Here is a 22,968-nt window from a genome sequence, read left to right as displayed (position 1 = left end):
AAAAATAGAACTCCACCAGAATATTGGACGATAAACCACTATCAACGTGGAGCAAAAAAAGGAAAAAAAAGTCCACTATTGGAGCGTCATGTGTTCGTAGGCAATGAACAAAAGCAACAGAAGTCAATGAGTGGATGAAAATGTATTCTTTATCATTAAAGAATGTAAAAGTTTTCAAATAAATGACTATTGCATTGTATAAACTTATATATATAACATACTGTATGTATATAGTGATGGGGTAACAGATTCAATACTTTTAAGGCCTGTTACAACAAGAGGTATGTTTGTTTAAAATAAAATTAGCTCATCATGTTTAAGACCTGATAATTAACCATTTTCTATGTTTTTTTTTAATCATAAACAAAATTCATCCATTTTCTTAGCCTCTTACTCTCACGAGGGTTACGGAAGTGCTGGAGCCTATCCCAGCTGTCAACAGGCAGGAGGCAGGGTACACCCTGAACTGGTTGCCAGCCAATCACAGGGCACATAGAGACAAACAGACCAAGGAGCAATTTAGAGTGTCCAAATAATGTTGCATGTTTTTGGGATGTGGGAGGAAACCGGAGAGCCCGGAGAAAACCCACGCAAAAATGGGGAGAACATGCAAACTCCACACAGGCAGGTCCGGGATTGAACCAGAGACCTCAGAACTGCGAGGCCAACGCTTTCCAGCTGATCCACTGTGGCGCCCCATAAATAAAATCATATTTAATAATAGAATTAAGTCAATGTATTCTTTGGGAGAGTTGGGCATCGTCTGAATGTGAACGATTCCGGTTCCAAACAATTCTCGATTCCAATTCTTTTAGGGGGCAGAGTCAAAAATGTTTGCATTGTTTAAATAAAGAGTGTTAAATAAAGACTAAAATGAACATTTGACTTTTTTATAACCTGGATCAATATCAGACCAAAAAACTAAAAGGCAATGCGTGTGGAAATAACCCATATTCATTCATGTTTCAGCTAAAGGTTAAATACAGCATTGTTAAAATAGTTATTCAGAACGGTTATATCACAAATAGTTTATATATGCAAGTTTGAACTTGATTTCCTGATCATGAAACATACTCATTGGCATATGACCCGCCCTACATATGTGTCTGTGTGTGTTGCTGAAGAACTTCCATACATAGCAAATCAAAAGTACAAATCCTGCCTTGGTAGGAGGTAATCAAAGACAGCCTTCTTTTCCTTTCGGCTTGTCCCGTTAGGGGTCGCCACAGCGTGTCATCTTTTTCCATCTTAGCCTATCTCCTGCATCTTCCTCTCGAACCCCAACTGCCCTCATGTCTTCCCTCACCACATCCATAAACCTTCTCTTTGGTCTTCCTCTCGCCCTTTTGCCTGGCAGCTCCATCCTCAGCACCCTTCCACCAATATACTCACTCTCTCGCCTCTGAACATGTCCAAACCATCGAAGTCTGCTCTCTCGAACCTTGTCAGCAAAACATCCAACTTTGGCTGTCCCTCTAATGAGTTTATTTCGAATCCTATCCAACCTGCTCACTCCGAGCGAGAACCTCAACATCTTCATTTCTGCCACCTCCAGTTCTTCTTCCAGTTGTTTCTTCAGTGCCACCGTCTCTAATCTGTACATCATGGCCGGCCTCACCATTGTTTTATAAACTTTGCCCTTCATCCTAGCAGAGACTCTTCTGTCACATAACACACCAGACACCTTTCGCCAGCTGTTCCAACCTGCTTGGACCTGTTTCTTCACTTCCTTACCACACTCACCATTGCTCTGGATTGTTGACCCTAAATATTTGAAGTCGTCCACCCTCGCTATCTCTTCTCCCTGTAGCCTCACTTTTCCCCCTCCACTTTTCTCATTCACGTACATATATTCTGTTTTACTTCGGCCAATCTTCATTCCTCTCCTTTCCAGTGCATGTCTCCATCTTTCTAATTGTTCCTCTGCATGCTCCCTGCTTTCACTGCATATCACAATATCATCTGCGAACATCATGGTCCAAGGGGATTCCAGTCTAACCTCATCTGTCAGCCTATCCATTACCACTGCAAAGAGGAAGGGGCTCAGAGCTGATCCCTGATGCAGTCCCACCTCCACCTTAAATTCCTCTGTCACACCTAAGGCACACCTCACCATTGTTCTGCTGCCATCATACATGTCCTGTACTATTTTAACATACTTCTCTGCCACACCAGACTTACGCATGCAGTACCACAGTTCCTCTCTTGGTACTCTGTCATAGGCTTTCTCTAGATCCACAAAGACACAATGTAGCTCCTTCTGACCTTCTCTGTACTTTTCCACGAGCATCCTCAAGGCAAATAATGCATCTGTGGTACTCTTTCTAGGCATGAAACCATACTGTTGCTCGCAGATACTTACTTCTGTCCTGAGTCTAGCCTCCACTACTCTTTCCCATAACTTCATTAATCAAAGACAGAGTAAGGCAGGTTATTGTTCCATACAATGGACATGGGAGTTTTTTCTGCAACAGATTGATTTCCATTGTTGCAGTAATACCCACTGCACCACGCACAACGTAGCAAGCTCCTAGCAGAACAGCGTTTGGGCCATAAATCCACACAACTAGGGAATCTTAATGGAAAGTTACCCCGTTTATTACACTCGCTAGCGATCTAAAGGCTGGAGCTTAAAGGCACATCCCTATGATACATTTTAAAATACATATTGTTATGAAAACTACATATAATATTATTCACTTCAATGTCTAGCCGAAAAAAAATGAGCGGAGAACATATCATACACGGAGTCTCTCTCGGCATCCCAGTGAGACCTTTGACCATCGATCTTTTCTGCTAGTATTCAATACAAATACCAATATTTAAATAAATGATCCCTGGTTGAGGACGGAGTTGGTTTCCATGGGACGTACATGGAAGCGATTGCGGCCACACTTAACCTCCGTAAACCTCTGCCACAGACAGTTTTTTTTTTAACACGCATTGTTCTCAAATGAGCCAACTTGGCATTATGAATACTTTTTGGTAATTTGAGATTGAGAAGAATAAGTCATATCTGAAATGAAACGATTGCTACACAGGCGTGTTTGTATTTCATTGGGCACCATCAATCATGTTTAATTGCTGAAATCCATAGATATTTTCTGGTCTTTTCGGCTGGTATGCTATAGAATGATCTCTTTGAATATCTGTCTCATCTGTTGTGACAAACAACAGCACAACAGGTCTCGGGTATTGTAAATATTCTCGTCTGGTTCAATGTCTCCCACAATGTCAAGCAGCTCTGTTTGACCGCCAATATGGCTGGGTGAAAATGGTGACGTCACGTACACAAGCTCTATACCTACACTATGGAACATTCATTCATTCATTGATCTTCTGTAATGCTTGAAAAAAAAGTTCAATCATTGCCAGATTACTAGCAGCCCTTATTGCTCCATGACTGTTACAGCAATGTCTTTAAGTCTCAGGTGACTGTTGTTGTCATGTATGTCGTACTGGAGCAGCTCCAACTCCCAAAGAAAAATTCCCTGTATGGTACTAATGTACTTGGTGAATAAACATAATTCTGATTATCCTCACCTGGGACACAGGCATGCTAGAGCCTATCTCAGCAATTTATTGACAAGGGTTGGGGTGCACCCTCAACAGTTTGCCAGCCAATTGCAGGGCACATATACAGTGAAGAAAATAAGTATTTGAACACCCTGCTATATTGGAAGTTCTCCCACTTAGAAACCGTAGAGGAGTCTGAAATTTTCATCATGTGTGCATGTCCACTGTGAGAGAGATAATCTAAAAAGAAAAATCCAGAAATCACAATGTGATTTTTTTAATGATTTGTGTGATACAACTGCAAATAAGTATTTGAACATCTGTCTATCAGCTAGAATTCTGACCCTCAAAGACCTCTTTGTCCGCCTTTAAAGGTCCACGTCCACTCCATATATTATCCTGAATCAGATGCACCTGTGTGAGGTCATTACCTACATAAAGACACCTGTCCACCCCATACAATCAGTAAGACTCAAACTTGTAACATGGCCAAAGCCAAAGAGCTGTCCAAAGACACAAGAGACAAAATTTTTCAACTCCACACAGCTGGAAAGGCCTACTGAGAAATTGCCAAGCAGCCTGGTGAAAAAAGGTCCACTGTTGGAGCAATCATTAGAAAGTGGAAGAAGCTAAACATGATGGTCAGTCTCGATCGGAGTGAAGCCCCATGCAAGATATCACCTCATGGGGTCTCAATGATCCTTTGATAGGTAAGGAATCAGCCCAGGACTACACGACAGTGGTCAATGACCTGAAAAGAGCTGGGACCACCGTTTCCAAGGTGACATGGTAATACACTAAGATGTCATGGTTTGAAATCATGCATGGCACGGAAAGTTCCCCTGCTTAAACCAGCACGTCAAGGCCAGTCTTAAGTTTCCCAATGACCATTTGGATGATACAGAGGAGTCATGGGAGAAAGCTTTGTGGTCAGATGAGACCAAAATGGAACTTTCTGGTTATAATTCCACTAACCGTTGGAGGAAGATGAATGATGAGTTCCATCCAAATACATTCCCTAATGTGAAGCATGGGGGTGGGTAGCATCATGCTTTGGATTAAATTATGTATTGTGAAATTTTGGGGAACAACCTCTTTCCCTTAGTCAGAGCATTGAAGACTGGCAGGGTCTTTCAACACGACAGTGACCTGAAGCACACAAAAACCAAGGATTGGCTCCGTAAGAAGCATATAAAAGGTTCTGGCGTGGCCTAGCCAGTCTCCAAACCTAAACCCAATAGAAAATCTTTGGAGGGAACTGAAACTCCATGTTTCTCAGTGACAGCCCAGAAACCTGATCTAGAGAAGATCTGTGTGGAGGAGTGGGCCAAAATCCCTCCTGCAGTGTGTGCAAAGCTGGTGAACAGCTTTGAATTCTAGCTGATATACAGGTGTTCAAATACTTATTTGCAGCTGTATCACACAAATCATTTTTAAAAAAATCATACATTGTGATTTCTGAATTTTTCTTTTTAGATGATCTCTCTCACAGTGGACATGCACCTACGATGAAAATGTCAAGACCCCTCCATGATTTCTAAGTGGGAGAACTTGCAATATAGCAGGGTGTTCAAATACTCATTTTCTTCACTGTAAACCATTCACACATTTAGAGTTTTCAATTAACCTACAATGCATGTTTTTGTTTTTTGCGGGGGAATTTGGGAGGAAAAATCCACGCTGGCACAGGGAGAATGAGCAAATTCCAAATATGCCAGGCCATGATTTAAACCTCGATCCTCAGAACTGTGATCCGGATGTGCTAACCAAGCAACCACTGTGTCGCACATATTTAATATTTAAATACAATTTTTGCAAACAGAGAACTTTAGTATTGTATCCAAGATGATTTATTGTTCTACATTACAATGCCAATGTTATTTAGAATTTAAATTGTCTTTAAAAAGGATGTATTTGGTATTGTATCAATGGCATTAAAGGGCTACTGTCATGAAATGGTTGATTTTTAGTATGTTATTATTGAAAAAACGGCAGCCAATATGGGCCCATGCGTTTTTTCACCACAAAACATGATTTTGACGTATACAGTTTTTTGTAACTCCCGCCATGAAAATCTTCTTGAAGGATTTGTTTTCGAGAAGAAGCAAGAAGTGATGTACACGGTGGGACCACCCTCAAGTTCACTCGTTTGTTTCTATTAGTTTTACCTCCAGAAAGGTAGCTTGTTGTTCCTTCGTGTTAGCCAAAATGCCGGCTCATTGCATTGCTGGACATTGCTTGAACACTTTGAAGAATGGAATTACCCTTCATAAGTTTGCAAGAGACCCGGTTCGTCGTGAAAAATGGATTGCACGGGTGCAGAGGACAAGAGCTTTGTGGGTTCCAAATAACAGGTAGGTGTGTATACAGCTACTGAAAAAATAATAGTTTGGGGCGGACCACGTAATCGGTCTCTCATAATGTGACAAAAGATCCGCGTACGAAATATGTCAATGTGCGCGTTGGACAGCGTCGGGCTGCTGCGTCACTTTGCCAGCGAAAGCTGCGCTTCGGGCTTGCGGATGGCGGCGGCTCTGAAGAACCCAGCCACGAATGCCTCACTCAGCCGCATGCACGCAGTGAAGGGCCCCGGCTCGATGGTGATGCTCATTGCCGACTGCGGCGGCTATGAACAACCCCCTAAAGCAACAAGGCTCGGCTCCATATTATGCCACCATGGCGCCAAAAATCAGTTACACCGGCTGAGGCGCCGCATTCGGCGGTCACAGCTTCTGCGAAGGCTGCGCGTCGGGCTTTGCGGACGGGGGCGGCTCTGAAGAAACCAGCCGAGAATGCCTCACTCAGCCGCGTGCGCGCACTAAACCGCCCCGGCTCGACTCTGTTGTTCATCACGTACTGCAGCATCTATGAACAACCCCCTAAAGCAGCACCGCTTGGCTCCGTCACAAGCCACACCGGTCGGCAGCGATGAGCCGCGATGGCTCATCTCCACCACGGAAGTGCATTGGACGGGGATGCGGTTTTGCCGTGATCGCGTATCATCTCAATATGGCTCGAGACAATAATGTAATATTGCCTCGAGGGCTCGAAACAATAGTGTAATATTGCCCAGGTAACTTAACTCAGTTGTGTGGTGTTCTTTTCAAAAAGAGCTTCCGTGTCAGAAGAGGCGCGTTTGTCTCCCATAGTTCGGGTGCACCACGTTTTTCATTGGCGAATGTCCGAGTGACGTCACGGACGGAGGATGCAGCACATATGGCGACCACTTGGATATCGTAGAATGACACTTGTGCAACTTTGCGCATGGATGACGCGCTCTCCGCTTACATTTATTTTTTCATATAGACGTTGAAGTGAATAATATTATATGTATTTTTCATTACAATATCTATTTTAGAATGTTTATAGGGATGACACTTGGGCTTTAAATATATCATTTTTTGACTGTTAGAAAAAATATATTGTCTAAAAAATGCATCATGTATATTGAGAGGGACCCAGAGCAACTGAAAATATACAAAAACATACAAATGAAAATCCCCAAAATAGAGGGACTGCGAAGCAACAACCATCATATTGCAGAGGTGGTAAATTGCAGGGACTCATTGTTCCAGGGCTTGGACTCATTCTTTCCAGACATGTTTATCGTGGGGATCTCAGTCTCAAATGGAAAATGATCTATGAGCTTAATATATCATACAAATACTGTAAATAGATACACGATTTTATACACATACACCTGTTATTACAATAATGCTGGCTTCGATCTAAGTAATTTTTTAGAAAAGGAGTTAATTGGTTAATTTCGTCACTGCATAATTTTACAAGATTATCCTCACATTATGAATTAATTTAAAAAATAAAGCACTTCAAGTTGTTTTGTTGGTTTTCATTCCACTTTTTTTTAACTGTTTTATACTTATGCCATCATTCTCGTTTCAGTACCGGAATTGAGGTATTTTATGCAGGTAAAGTAACAAAAGGCAGAATTTTGATATTGTGACAAGTACTCTTGATTTGCCATCTAATTGCAAATTCGAGAGTCGCAGCCAAACCAGTTGCAGACAAGCGGCGACATGAATTATTCAATGACATCACTTGGTGTGGCGTTACCTTTAGGGAAAAAAAAAAAAAGTATTTGGAAATGGCTCGATTAAGACATTTGGCATATTATGATTTGAATGGGCAGTACTGTGGAGCAGCTGTAGAGCATTGGCCTCAAAGTTCTGAGGTACGGGGTTTGAATCCCAGCCCTGTCTGTGCAGAGTTTGCATGTTCTCCCTGTGCCTGTGTGGGGTTTCTCCCACATCGCACAAACATGCATTAATTGGAGACTTTAAATTGTCCCTAGCTGTGATTGCGACTGTCTGTCTCCATGTGCCCTGCACCTGGCTGGCAACCAGTTCAGGGTGTATCCTGCCTCCTGCCGAAGACAGCTGGGATTGAGTCCAGGATTCCGGCGACCCTAGTGAGGATAAGTGGTTCAGAAAATTTATGGATGTTTTAAATGCTTATGCACAGACACTCTGCTCTATGGCCTTTTTATTTGGACACAAAAGCTTAGTGCTCCTGTGAAACGGAGAGCTTCCACTCGATCAAATCACTGGTCCTCCATTTGTTAACTACACGGCCACAGTGATCTGACCACAATCTTGTTGTGTCTTATTTTGTGTGAAGTTACGAAGCAGATGATGTGCTTGATTTTTTTTCCTCCTCTTCCTCCCTCACCTCCTCTTTGATGCTAGGTGTCTCCTTCCCCTCAACGCTGAGGCTGCCCTCCCCTTCGTTGTCGTGCACCGTGCCTTCCTCATCCTCTTCACCCCTGGGGAGCTGGACAAGGTACATCTGCCTGGAATCTTTCCCTCCTTGTCCTGCTGTCATTACCACTGCTGCTGCTCCTCCTTCGCTGCCACCTCCTCCGCCTTCCTCCCACACGCCTCCAGGCCAGCCTCTACGATAGGCTGCTGCAGGGCCCTTCTTTGACTTGCCTGCTAAGGGGAAAAGAAAGCATAAGGACAGGAAGGATAGACAGCACAATGTGAGGAGGAGGGAGTATGAGTGGGAGAAGAGTGGTAAGTCAGGAGAGACTGATGAAGGAGAAAAGGTGGGGTTGTAAGGCTGAAGGAGGAAGATGAGGGTATTGGAGTGACAAGTGTATGGCAACCCTTAGCATTTAACAGTTACACTGGATATGTGTTACAGATCTGTATTTCAGTTTTATCTAATAAAAAAAAAAAAAACATTTGACATATGCAAAACTGCATTCTTCCTATCCACAAATGGCATGTGAGGTATCTACCATCTCATTTCCCTTAAGATAGATAAGTCACTTTTGTCATTAAAAGTAAATGTATGTTGTTTCTCTTTCCTGATATCTATAATTAATGGAATTTTAGATCTGTAACTCCACTTTTACATCTCAAATATGATCCTGTCTAGTCATAATTCCAGTATAACATATCTTTATTTCCACTTAGTACCTATAACTACATGTCCCTATTCCGATATACACTGTCATGCCAAAAGTATTTGTTCACCTGCCTTGACTCAGATATAAATTTAAGTGACATCCAATTGTTAAACCATACGGTTTAATACAGCGTCCATCCAATCTTTGTAGTTATAACAAATGTCTTCTGGAAGGTTTGTCAACAAGGGTTTGAAGTCTGTTTATGGGAATGTATGAACATTTGTGAGGTTATACACTTTTTGACAAAAAGGTCTGGCTCTCAGTCTCTGCTCTAATTTTTCTAAGTGTTCCATAGGTTTGAGGTCAGAATTGTGCCAGCCAGTCAAGTTCATTCCCATTGAGCTCTTTCATCCGTGTCTTTATGAATCTTGATTTGTACACTGATGTACACAGTATTGTTCCTGAACGAGTTCAATAAACAAAAGCTCATGAAACAGTTCATATTTCGAGCGAACATCAAGTAGAATTAAGGCATTTTTGCTGGATAAATATAATTGGTGAGTTTTCAAACAAAAGTTAATTTTGAGTGAATCTTCTTTTGCGTTTCTTTTTTAATATAGTACAAAATTGATCACGCCTATTTGGAAAATTATTATTTTGTATCAGCATTCATCAGTTATGATTCTGATTTAATCCTTTCCCAAACTCCAAATACTAAATTCCCATTTACATTTCTATTTATGTAAAAACATGTACATCCTCCATAAAATAAAATAAAAAATAAATACATACATATAAAGGATCTTATATGTGTATCATTTATCTTTTTGCTCGCGGTGTGATTGCATTGAAGCGACTCAAGAGAGGAGGAGGATGAGTGTTACGCCGAAGTCACTGTCCATAATTCGACTGGGTAATTCTCCAGTAGCTTCTCCATTTCTTCTGTTATCTGTGGCCTTTACTTTGTAATGCTAGTCACTCCTTTGCAACACTAGCTGCCTTTTATTACATTTTTATTCTTTGGTATAGTCGACTTAACCGTAACAAACACGCGCCTCAGTTTTGTACTTCGCGAATATCTCCTTTCATAATTCACAGTAGCACCACTGTCTTTCTTTAGGATAGGCTCCAGTACTCCCACAACCCTTGTGAGGATAAGCAGCTCAGAAAATGGATGGATGGATTGTGTAAATTAGTTTAATGTGTTCCCAACCTCCAAATAGTAAATTTCCATTAAAAATCCCATTTATGTAAAAACATGTACGCCCTCTAAACAATTTAAAAAATTGATCCATTTAAAAGCAACTCATACGCGTATCTTTCACGGTGTGATGGCATTGGAAGGACTTAAGAGGGAACAAGGAAGTGTTACTCCGAAGTCACACTCCTGGTGTCATAATGAGTAACGTTCTATATAACTCCACCTTGCGGTTATAAATGTGTACTACTGGTTAGTTTTAATTTTGTGTTTCGTTCTAGACACCTACCTGGTGAATGTTGGTAACAGTACATTCTGAGAGCATTGTAATTTTCTGGACATGCGTTGAATTTAACAATCCAAACTATTTTGTCTCCTCAATAACTCATTTTACCCATTAAACCACAGATTTATCAGGACAAAATGGGGTCTCACTTGACAATGGAAATGTCAACTATTCAGAAGGTAATTATGACAAATCAGAAATATGTTGCTGCTAGCTACTCAAACTCAGCTTTTCAATGTTGAATCTGCTTGTTATATAAGCAAGGAAAAAGAGATGAAGAACAAGAGAGGGAAGGACAGGATGTACACGAAGTGGAGAGAACGCTTAATTGCGACAGTAGTGGTGGTGGAGGAGGAGGACTGGGAAAGGAGCACACTAGAGACGTGACGTGTGAGCAAAGAGCACAGGAGGAGGTGGAGGCGGGCTCCAAGGGAGGAGGAGAGAGGGGGCAGGGTAGTGAAGGAGGTGGGGGAGGGAGAGGAGCAATGAAGTGAGGGCAGGAGGAGGAGGAGCTTCATAAAACAGAGGAGGGAGGTAGAATGTTAGAATGTGGAGGAGGCTGAGGAAGATGGGGGAGGGAGAAAAAAGGGTGGGAGAGGTGAAGCACGGAGGAGGAAGGAACGGTAGGAAAATTGAGGGAAAGGACGTGTCAAAGCATCCGGGAGACAGAAGGGAGACTAGACAAAGAAAGGAGGAGGCAGGGGATGAGGAAAGATGAGGGAAGGAGAAATGGTGTGTCAAAGCAAAGGAGAAAAGTGTGAGAGCGAGAAAAGAAAAGTTAAAACTAAAAGGTGAGGAGACAGAGGATGGAGGATGACGAAGAGTGAGGCACAGAAAGGAGGGGGAGGAGGGAGAGTGATGATGGAGTAAAAGAATCAACGCATGGAAAGACTAGTGAGGTGGAGAGGAGGTAAAGGAGGAAGCCAGAGGGAGTGGAGAACAGGAGGGGGGGAGGTACAAGACGGAGAAGGGAGGAAGAGTTTAAAGCATGTCAGGGGGGAAAGGGGGAGGAAGAAGACAGAAAGGAGGAGGCAGAGGAGCAAAAGGAGGAAGTGTGTGTCAGAGCACAAAAAGAGCCAAGTGGGAACTTCAACTTGCAGAAAGGGATGGGAGAGAGTGATGTGCTCCTGCCAGATGGCTTGCAACATAACTTCCATTTTTATTAGGGCCCAACCCAATAAGGATTATTTGAGGCTGATTCCGATATTTGACAAAAAAAAAAAAAAGTCTGTCAACCATTTAAAATGATGTCATTAATAAAATAACTCCTTTAGGTACAACAAACATGAACACAGAAAAGTTTACAATTTTAATTTACTTCATTGTTCAGCATTGGGTTAATTTTAATTTAACAGAGGTACGTTCAAGTACAAAAACATGGATGAATTTATCATTAGATTTAAAAAAGTAGATGTTGGCATGGGGGGGTTGATGGCACCACTACTACTACCATTGAGTTAGTTTGATATACTATACAGCTTTTCTAGATGTGAAAATATGCAAATAACACATTTGCAACAAAAATAGTAATTTCTCTTCTGAATAAAAAATCTTCTGAACAAAGATAAATCATTTTTAGAAGGGAAAATAGTTTCCTCTTCTCTGCTCCATATCACAATGATCCTGAAAGTGCCACTGACACAAATATAAAAATAAAATAGGTACTGTTATCAAAACTGCAAATAATATTAATCACTTTGATGATAATTGTCGTGAAAAGTGAGCTGGGAATGGTTTATAATGCAAAGTTCCATCAGTCGGCCTCGATACAATGCGCATCAAAGTGGTGGCCATATTTGTCTGTGACATCATGTGCAGACATCACACTGCGCCAAATGTAATGCCAGATGAACGAGAGCGATTTTCAGATTCTTCTGATGCACATTCAGAGACAGAAGTTCTTATTGAGGAAGACAACATCTCAGAAGCAAGCGAAGTGACCAGGACCATTTTACCATATCGTTTTGAGCCATATTTGGACGATATGCGTCGACTGACACAAGACTCCCCTCCAGACACAGACGAGTGGGCTGACGAGGAGGACGAGGGACCCGGTGTAATGCTCTAAATGACTGGCCCATAATTGTTCGATTTCCTAACCATTTCACAAGTCTTGTGCATGTAGCGTACTCAGGAGGTAAATATGGATGTTATCGGAATGAATCTAGAGCTGTGTGTGTCTGTTGTCTGTATTGCTACTGGAGTTATTTATTTTTTATTCATCTCTTTATTACTTACATCAGAGGTGCCCAGATACCGATGGCAGGTCGAGGGGAGAGCGCCTTTCTCCTCCCCGCCCCTGGTGCGACAGAACGCACCCGGCCACCACCCCGCCCGACCCATCACCGTGTCGCAGGAAATGACGCCCATCGAAACATTGGGCAACCCTGACTTACATACTTTATGAAGTTATTATGACTGATCTATTGTTACGTTCTGAGAGAAGGACTCCGTTACATCGTCGGACGCGGATGTCCGGAATGTTCGGGAGGATGGCTGTCGATGGAGCTTCTTTACTATCACTGCTGCTTTTGGACAAGTACACAAGTACACGGAGGCCAAGCTGTTTTCTGCCTTTTGTCTTAAGGAGATATCCAGAGTATTTGGCGACTTCAAACATTCGCTGAAAATAACATTCGCCAACTTGGAACACACCAGTTTGGTGACTGTTGTTTGTTCATGTTACACACTACTAAACTGTCCTTGTACTTCTATTTTGTTATTGTTTAGTCTTGTATTGTATTGCGTCTGATTAAATTGTCTTAAAAGCAATACAAGTGCTTTGTTATATTTTGCTGTTTTGACCAAGGGGATTTATTCTAAATTCACACGTAACATAAGCTATAAACTGTGTTACACATTAGTCCTCCACAACAATTTTTTATTTTATCTTAATAGCTCTATACACACCTATCTGTCAATTAACCCCTCTGTAGAAATTGCATCATCCGCGTCACTGACCAATCAGAGGCCAGAAATCTGCCTAAACCACGCCCCTTTTTTGCACCCACCGTTCCCTCAGACAACGTTGCATGGTCCAGTATAGCTTTAGTTAGCGTTTTATCGCGTATTTGGGTTCTTTAACAATAGATATGGTTAAGAGGTGTAGTCACGGACTTTGTAATAGTGACGACAGATATCCTGAAATGCTAGTTGGTGGAGTTCAATTCGTACCCTTTCCAAAACCGAAGACCCAGTACGTAAAATGTCTTCGATGGATCAAACTTTGTGGAAGATCGTATGATCAACTGAATCCATCTAAAATCAACCAGAACAGATGTTTGCACGAAGGTAAGCCCTATATTTGATTTTCAATACGTCTCATATAAATTAATTAGCAGCTTGCATAATATAGTTACGTGTGAATGATTGACAAACTTGATCTGTGTTGAGCGATATTTTGCGATGATCTGACTGCACAAACGTGTCTCTGTTGGTGGCTAGCGATCTAAGCTAAACTGGACTAGCGAGTCCTAAAAGCCTTCGACGTGCACCGAGACACCAAGACTCAAGGAAAGATGTTTGAGGACACTAAAGTAGTGATTGTCGTACTCGGTCGGGACTTACGTAGGTTCGGCAATAATGCAAGAATAATTATTGAGGGGAGCGCATGACGTTACACAAAGAAAACGAGAGAAACAACTCGTAAAATCAAGCCTCGCCTTCTTTTCCTTCATACGGCGGTTCACAAACGGCTATACAGATACACATACAGATTCTGCACACAAGTGTGATATGTAACACGAAAATAGGAAACTGTCAATGACGAATTCGTCTTTGGGTTATAATATATTAAATTATGTGGCTTCTCGGTCTTCCTCTGACTCCGGAAAGATCTCGCGCTAATGTCAATGGTTTCTCCGTCGATATGCATGTAAATACCATTGAAATACCCCTCACTGAAATACTTGAAGCCGGCTGTCTGCTTTTCAACGATATTTCACTATTCGCTAAGAATGCGAGTGAGAAATCAGCTAGTAAATCGGACAATTTCGCTCAAGTCTTTTCTTCCTGCACCGCCATTTTTGCTAATTGTTTGTCTGAAGTTAGCACATGTGGGGTGACGTAACTTCAGGAGGCGTGGTTAAGTGCCCTGTACGGAGGGGTCAATTGGAAACCATAAAGCTCTTGTCCTTTGGACCTGTGCAATCCATTTGGACCCATGAGTTCCCCCCCCCCCCCCACCACAAAACATGATTTTGACGTATACAGCTTTTTGTAACTCCCGCCATGAAAATCCTCTCGAGGGATTTGTTTTCGGGAAGCAGGAAGTGACGTACATGGCAGGATGCCCTCAAGTGGACTCGTTTGTTTCTATTAGTTTTACCTCCGGGAAGGTAGCTCAATGTTCCTTCGCGTTCGCCAAAATGCTGGCTTGTTGCATTGCTGGACATTGCTTGAGGATGGATTTACCCTTCATAAGTTTGTAAGAGACCCGATTAGTCATGAAAAATGGATTGCACGGGTGCAATGGAGGAGAGCTTTGTGGGTTCCAAATGACAGGTAGGTGTGTATACAGCTACTAAAAAATAAAAATAATAGTTTGGGGCGGACCACGTAATCCATCTCTCATAACGTAACAAAAGATCCGCGGACGTATGACAGCCGTGGTAAATGTGTCGATGTGCGCGTCGGACGGCGTTGGGCTCGCCGGCGAAGGCTGCTGCGTCGCCTCGCCAGAGAAGGCTGCCGCATAGGCTCACGGATGGCAGCGGCTATAAACAACGCTCCGACAATGGCGCACTCAGCCACGTGTGACAACACCGTAAAGCGACCCGGCTTGACTCAGTGATAAGCTACCTTGGCGCCAAAAATGAATCATACCGGCCGAGGTGCCACGTCCGCCGGTCATGGCTTCAGTGAAGGCTGCGCGTTGGGCTTGCAGACGGCGGCGGCTCTGAACAACCATTCCGACAATGCTGTACTCGACCTAGTGTGACGACAACGCCGCAAACCGCCCCGGCTTGGCGGTGTTGTTCATCGTGGACGGCAGCTATGAACAACGACGCCATGATAAGCCACGTCGGCTGGGGTGGCTCGTCATTTTCGGCGCCGACGTGGCTTATCATATATCTCGTCGCAGTGAATGGCGAATATCCGGGGTGACGTCACGGACAGGGGACGAAGCCAATATGGCGACCACTTGGATGTCGTCGAATGACACTTCCGCAACTTTGCCCATGGATGACTCGCTCTCCGCTCATATTTATTTTTTTGTATAGACATTGAAGTGAATAATGTTATATTTATTTTTTATTACAATATCTATTTTAGAATGTTTATAGGGATGACACTTGACCTTTAGGTGTTTACTCCAGATTGCTCGTGTTTGTTTTGCATGTGGAGCTGGGATTCGGCAGCTTGTCAAATCAGGTTAAATTAATTCTAGTGGCCCTCGGCCACTCAAAAATCTTGTAAAATCTCACTGTAAATTATTTGCCTTAAACATCCTTTTACAGAAAACTGGGACATAGATTGATTCTAGCATTTTTAATTTAAGATAAAAGCAGCACGTGCATAGTTTGATCTTGCCTTTATGCAACCTCGGAGGAAAATGTTTGGGTATCAATGATATAGGTTTAAAAATGAAAAAAAATAAAAAACTGTAAATAAGCAACATTGTGGCAGGATGGTGAACGACTGCTTAACAAATCTGCCTCACAGTTTTGAGGATCTAGATTCAAATCCGGCCTCATCTGTGTCGAATTTGCATGTTTCTCCGTAGCTAGTGTATGTGAGTTTTCTCCAAGTACATCGGATTCCTCCCATATCCCCATCCCAAAAACATTCATGGTTGTGGAATTGAAGACCCTTAATTGCCTGTAGGTGTGAATGTGAGTGTCAATGGTAGTTTTTTTTTTTTATATGTGCCCTGCAAATGGCAGAGCTATTGTTCAAATAAAGTGTTTAACATCAGAAAAATGAAATAAAACTAACAAAATACAGATTAAACTCCATATTTTGATCATATGTGTTGAATAAAAATCACGCATTGTAAAAATGCAAAGATAGAAGGGTTTTCCAGAATTTTGAGGTCAACTTTGGGGGTGGGGATTATACACGAGAAATTACAGTAGTCATAACATCGTATAATAGCACCCGCTGAGATAATATTACTTCCACTTACGGTCTGTTTCAACTTTCCGTTTGTGATGTCCTCCTTCCTCAGCTGCTGGTCTGGCGTTGCGGCGGCTTGTGGCCCAACCCACGCCGTACATGCGTTCTGTCCTCAGTTTATTCTCAGTAAGCCTCAGGCGCAGCTTAAGAGCATCATTCTCCTTACGGTTCAGCGAAAGCTCCACCAGGTAGTCAGCCACCGTCTCCTGGAACAGTTTGGTGATCTCGCACACAGATGCCCGTATGAGGCTGTCCATAATGGTTGTCAAATGTGTCTCGAATGTTGTCACTGATTCCTCCATTGTCGCAGGGACAGGTCCGAACGGGAGCTGGACATGATGGTATTTGTTATATTTGTGATATATAGGAGTGCTCATACAGTAATCAAAGACTGAGCCATGCCTCAAATACAGAAAAATACAATGCTGTGAAATATTACTGGCCCCTTTCTCTAATTCTTTCCCCACTTGTAATGTTTATGATCACCAAACAGATGTAAATAGGCACATAAAACCCAAGTGAACCCAACATGCAGACTTCAAATGGTGATTTCATTTTGTAAATCCGACTCAAAAATTACCTGGCCCTGTACAAAAAAGTAATAACCTAATAAGCCTAATAACTGGTTGGGCCATCATAAACGCAACAATGGAAATCAAGCATTTCGGCAAAGAGTCTTTCACATCTCTAATGGAAATGTTTTGGCTCATTCCTCCTTGCAGACTTGTTTGAATTCAGTAAAACTGGAAGGTTTTTGATCATGAACATCTTTTTGAAGCCATGCCACTGAATTTCCATTGGATTTAATTCTGGACATGTACTCGGGCACTCCAAAACCTTTGTTGGTTTTTTTTTTTAACTCATTCAGAAGTTGACTACCTGTTGTATTTTGGATGAGGTGTATTTAAAAAAAAAAAAAAAAAATTCAGATTTTCCGGCCGACCCTAACGTTTTTATACAACATCATAAATCTGTGCGGGGCGTGGTTCCCGGCGCGGAGGATTGAGGATGACAAAGAGTGAGGCACAGATATGATCGACCTAGCACACTCCCTGAATGCGTGCACGCGTTACTGTGTAAGCATAGGATTATCCCGGGTGTTTGACAGCAGCCATGGGGGGGTGGGGGCATGGCCGTGCCACTTCCTGGTGCGCGCTGCTGCACCTGGTTACGCCCTGATTTCGTAGTGTATTTAAGCCTCGTTTTTCATGTTTGCCAGACCGTTGTATGTACATGCATGTGTGTTTACAAGCATCAGCTAGTGTAAATGCCTTGTCTCATGTCATAGTGTTACAGAGCCATATAAAGTCAAGTTACGTTTTCATGTTTTGCCATGTACGAATTTTTTATATGGTTTCATGTTTTTTGGACCAAGCCTTTTGCCTTTGGATTTGTGTACCATCGTCCTGTTCGACTGCCTTCCCGTGTATGACCTCTGCCTGCCAATAAACCTTCTTAAAATCCATGCTTACATCTTGTCTTCCTGTATCCGGGTCCAACCCTTCGCCTCGTTAGTCAAGTTTATTTATCATCTCTCCTAATATTCCGATGTTTTGCAATGTGAGACTCCTTCATGAATATTCATCTCATTACGCACAAGAAAGCGTGAATTAACGAGAACCATCAAGAAAAGGGTGGCACCATGTCCTGGAGATGGAGTTGGCTTTCAGGACCCCGTGTCAAGTGTTATTTTCCATGTTTCTTCTTCTCTTCCTTTCGGCTTGACCCGTGAGGGGTCGCCACAGCGTGTCATCTTTTTCCATCTAAGCCCATTTGTGCATCTTCCTCACTAACACACACTGTCCTCCCTCACGACACCCATCAACCTTTTCCTTGGTCTTCCTCTTGCTCTTTTTGCCTAGCAGCTCCATCCTCAGCACCCTTCTCCCAATATACTCACTCTCTCCCCTCTGGACGTCTAAACCATCGAAGTCTGTTCTCTGTTCTCTCTCTCTCTCTCTCTCTCTCTCTCTCTCTCTCTCTCTCTCTCTCTCTCTCTCTCTCCTCTCTCTCTCTCTCTCTCTCTCTCTCTCTCTCCTCTCATCTCTCTCTCTCTCTCTCTCTCTCTCTCTCTCTCTCTCTCTCCTCTCTCTCTCTCTCTCATCTCTCTCTCTCTCTCTCTCTCTCTCCTCTCTCTCTCTCTCTCTCTCTCTCTCCTCTCTCTCTCTCTCTCTCATCTCTCTCTCTCTCTCTCCTCTCTCTCTCTCTCTCTCTCTCTCTCTCTCTCCTCTCTCTCTCTCTCTCTGCAAAACATCCAACTTTGGCTGTCCCTCTAATGAGCTCATTTCTAATCCTATCCAATCTGCTCACTCCAAGCGAGAACCTCAACATCTTCATTTCTGTTACCTCCAGACGTCAGGCTGTGGTTTACTGCGCTGGATCTTTTTTTTTTTTTTAATTGTACCATGTTGTTATGGAATAAATAATACACGCTGCCAGATTGAGAGACTGAGGGTATAACACAGATTCATGGTTACATGCTTGTTGGGTGTCGAGTTCAGATTGGACAATGTAAAAATATTTTTGTTAAAAAATAAATAAATAAATCCCGACCTACCTTAGTTCTGAAATGTAGGAAATCGGAACCACAAATTTTTGAGGGGCCTCATTATCCAGCTGCAGAATCCAAAGTGCGCTTAAGCTTGAAGTCACCAATTTGATGACTGAACATTCTATCTCACCAATATATGTTCAAGAGCAGAACTCATGGTTCCATTAGTCACAGAAAGTTGCTCAAGGAGCGAAGCAGCCCAAGATAAATCACACTGTCTCACACATCTTTGACTGTTGGTGTGATGTTCCTTTCATGAAATTTTGTGCTACATTTACGTCAGGTGAAAATGGACAGCTTCCAAAAAGCTCAACTGTCTTCTTGTCAGCCCATATAATACCAACCCAAAAGTATTGTGAGTCAGTTAGATGCTTTTCGAGATCTTTATATTCTTTTTGGCCAGCAGTGGTTTTGGTCTTGCTCCTTGTTTTGAATGTAGTACCAGGGCAGCACCGAATGCTGGAGAAAAATCCCTTGTTTTTATCCACTTGGCCATTAAAGCTGATGCTGATTCTTTATTGTTCTGTCATGAACACTGACCTTAACTGAGGCAAGGGTAGTCTGCAGTTAGTTAGAAATTATCCTGAGTTTGTGGGCTCCCGAATACGGCGTTGCTGTTTTCTTGGGGTAATCTTTGTAGGCCACCCAAATCCTGGCATATTTCACCACTGTTCCACGTTTTCTCCATGTGAGGATAACAGCTCTCCCAAAAGGTTTGCTGGAATTCTAAAGCTTTAGAAATGGCTTTGTAACCCTTTCCGGATAGATACATGTCAATTACTTGATTTAATGACTGTTCTTTGGATCATGTCATTTTGTTGGAACAGTTTTGTTTAGAGAGATTTGTTGATTTAATAGGCTTGGAGGTGATCAGGCTTGAATCTTATGAGTGAAAATTAACCAAAAATTGTGATTAGCTACAATTAATTTATTTAACAAGGGGATTATGACAACAACAAGATGTTGAACTAAGAGTCATCACAACTTAAAAATTTTAAAAAGTCAGTCAGCCTTCGGCAAGTAGCAAAGAATACATACATTTTTAAAAAAAGCAGTGCATGCGTGCAGTAAAAAAAAAAAAAAAGTTTTGGGGGGGCATAATCCTCTCAGAACGGAACAAAAGATCTGCGTCCGTAAGTCATGGGTGCTAAATGTGTCGATGTGCACGTCCGCCGATCACGGCTTCGGCCGGGGTGGCTCATTGTTCTGCCGAGCCGGCACGCTTTATCGTAGCTCGCAGCTGAGTACGTCACATACTGTCACACATACTGTCAGGGAGTCTGGTGTTAGTTAGAAGTGATCCGCATATCATCTAAATAAGGCTTGAAACGATACGGTAATATTGCCCCAGTCACTTCACTTGATTGTGAGATGTTCTCTTCTTCGAAAAGAGCTTCTGTGTTAGAAGGAGCGTTGGAAAAAATCTGAAAATCTTTGATGTTCCTCTCCCACAGCAGGTGCCACTACGTGTTTTCAATGGCGAATGTCCCAGTGTGATGTCTGCTGATGACGTTCCAGGCAATATGGCTACCACTTGGCTGTCGAATGAGACTTTGCGCATCGATGAAACGCTCTCCGCTCATATTTATTTTTTGGTGTAGACATTGAAGTGAATAATGTTATATGTATTTTTCATTTCATCTATTTTAGAATGTTTATAGGTATGTCTGTGGCCCTTTAAATATTGTTTATACAGTTTGGGGAGAGAAAATTGTTGTGCAGTGCAGTATTATTCTAGTCTTTCAATAATTAATTTGATATTTAAATAAAACTACTTTTGTGTTTCCAGTGTCACAAAGCAACCAAGCTCAGGGTTAACCATTCTTTTACAATACTGTAGATGTTTGGAGATAAATTTGGACAAATGTCCTCTGACAGAATTGGGTTAAGTCAAGGTTCTTTACGATTGGCATATGTGCAAATGTTCATTTTTTTTTAAGCACTGATTTGAATTGAGCTATATCGCTCCCATACTTTATTATTGAATCGAATCGTTCCACCCATATAGCTATTGTTTTGTTTTGTTTTACCCACATATCAAGATCTGTATTGAATTGGCCTTGTACACAACATTCCCAACCCTAGAAACGACGCAAAAACAAAAGAAATTGAGAAGAGGGCAAATATTTTTTTTCACGGCACCGTAGTATTTACATTGAGTTCAAGCAAATTCCTTTCTTTCACCTTTTTAAAAATATATGTAGACAAAGTTCTTGGTACCCCTCTGGTAATGAAAAAAATCCCACAGTGTGCATAGAAATAGAAATAAATGAAAAAAAAAAAAAATCAACGATTTCCTATGGCGTCACCACCTGAGGGAGGGGCCATAGGAGTCAGGTGCAGTGTGAGCTGGGTGATGGGCAAAGGCAGGGACCTTGGCGATCCGATCTCCAGCTACAGAAACTGGCTGGTGTGTGAGGTCGAGAAGTTTCGACTAGAAATAGTTGGACTCGCCTCCACACACTACCAGTCCTCTTGAGAGAGGTTGGACTCTTGTTACACTCTGGAATTGCCCACGGTAAGAGGGACCAAGTGTGGGTGTACTTGTTGCCCCCCAGCTTGCAACCTGTATGTTGGGGTTCACCCCGGTTGATGAGAGTGTAACTTCCCTCCGCCTTTGGGTCGGGGGACGGGTCCTGACTGTTGTTTGTGTTGATGCACAAAACAACTATTCAGAGTACCCACCATTTTTGGAGTCCTTAAAGGTAGTGAAGGAAAGCCCCACCGGTGGTTCTGCTGGGGGATTTCAATGCTCACGTGGGCAATGACAGAACTGGAAGGGTGTGAGTGGAAAGAATGCCCCGCCCGATCAAAATACAGTCACTCAGATTTGAAAAACATGTTCTGGTTTGGTCAGTCATGCTCGCAGATATAAAGTTATGGGTGTGGTCCACTAGTCATGCCCGCAGACAAAGTTCTGGGTGTGTGTTCTGTTTCTAATTATGAGTGTACCCCTTTAAGAGTGGAGGGGGGCAGTGTCAGGTAAACTAGGAAGTAGAAGTAGGCTGAGCAGCAGCTTGTGAGAGACTGACTGTGTGGTTCTGTATTAAAAAAAAAAAAAAAAAAAAAGACATCAGGCTATGGTTCACTGCGCTGGATTGGTTTTCATGTGCGCTGAGAGTGTGCGACAAGTGCGCAATGGCGTAGCTTGTAGGGATCATTAGTCAAGACTACACAAAATAAGCTACGTCTTTCAATATCTATGTATTTCTACTCAATTTTACGCGCATTATTTTTCGTGCTCGACTGTGCAGATTTGCAAGTACGAAGGAGCGTGTGCTGTTCTGTTACTGGACTTCTGTGCTTATCACGGACTCTTGATAAACACCATGTTAAGTCATAAGGGGGTCTACACGTGCATTTAGCACCAGAACACACTAGGTCACAGTCCGATGATTGACTTTGTGGTCATGTGATCGGATCTCTTGGTCACTCAGGTGAAAAGGGGGGCTGTCAACTGATCACCATCTGGTGGTGAGTTGGCTTCTATGGTGGGGCCAGATGCTGGTCCAACGTACCAGGCCCAAACATAAAGTTAGGCTTTGCTAGGAACGTCTGGCAGAATCCCCTGTCAGAAGGAGTTTCGACTCCCACTTCTGATAGAACTTTACTCATGTTCCAGGGGAAACAGGGGCTGCATACGACCGGTATCAGAGCTTGGTCTGCGTTGCCGGAAATAAGTCAGACTTATTTTGTGTGAGAGTTGGATTCCGCCAAGGCTCCCTTTTGTAACTGACTCTGTTCATAACGTTTATGGACAGAATCTCTCAACGCAGCCGAGGCATAGATGAGGTCAGGTTTTATGGCCTCAGTATTACATCCCTGCTTTTTCCAGATGTCCTTCTGTTGGCTTCATCAAGCCATGATCTCCTACTCTCACTGGTGCGGTTTGAAGAAGAGAAGCTTGAAGTGGCTGGGATGTGAATCAG

At 42.5% G+C, this 22,968-nt stretch overlaps 1 protein-coding gene across 2 annotated transcripts in view; it reads right to left on the bottom strand.

Annotated features, from left to right (window-relative positions):
- The window catches only part of si:dkeyp-121d2.7 (zinc finger protein 263), a 34,162-nt gene that overhangs the window by 9,295 nt on the left and 1,899 nt on the right, over positions 1-22,968 (bottom strand). Inside the window, exons 2-3 of one of the 2 annotated variants that reach the window (XM_061834178.1) lie at positions 16,499-16,817; positions 8,206-8,468 (exon numbers count right to left, since the gene is read on the bottom strand). In XM_061834178.1, the coding sequence (XP_061690162.1) occupies positions 8,206-8,468; positions 16,499-16,790 (555 nt within the window). In that variant the 5' untranslated portion in view covers positions 16,791-16,817. The remainder of the gene's footprint in view (positions 1-8,205; positions 8,469-16,498; positions 16,818-22,968) is intronic. The other variant, XM_061834179.1, reaches the window with a different exon arrangement.

The sequence above is a fragment of the Syngnathoides biaculeatus genome, chromosome 11, assembly GCF_019802595.1.
Source record: "Syngnathoides biaculeatus isolate LvHL_M chromosome 11, ASM1980259v1, whole genome shotgun sequence".
NCBI lineage: Eukaryota > Metazoa > Chordata > Actinopteri > Syngnathiformes > Syngnathidae > Syngnathoides > Syngnathoides biaculeatus.
The sequence above is the reverse complement of the archived record's forward strand: the minus strand, read 5'-3'. Positions and strand labels throughout refer to the sequence as shown.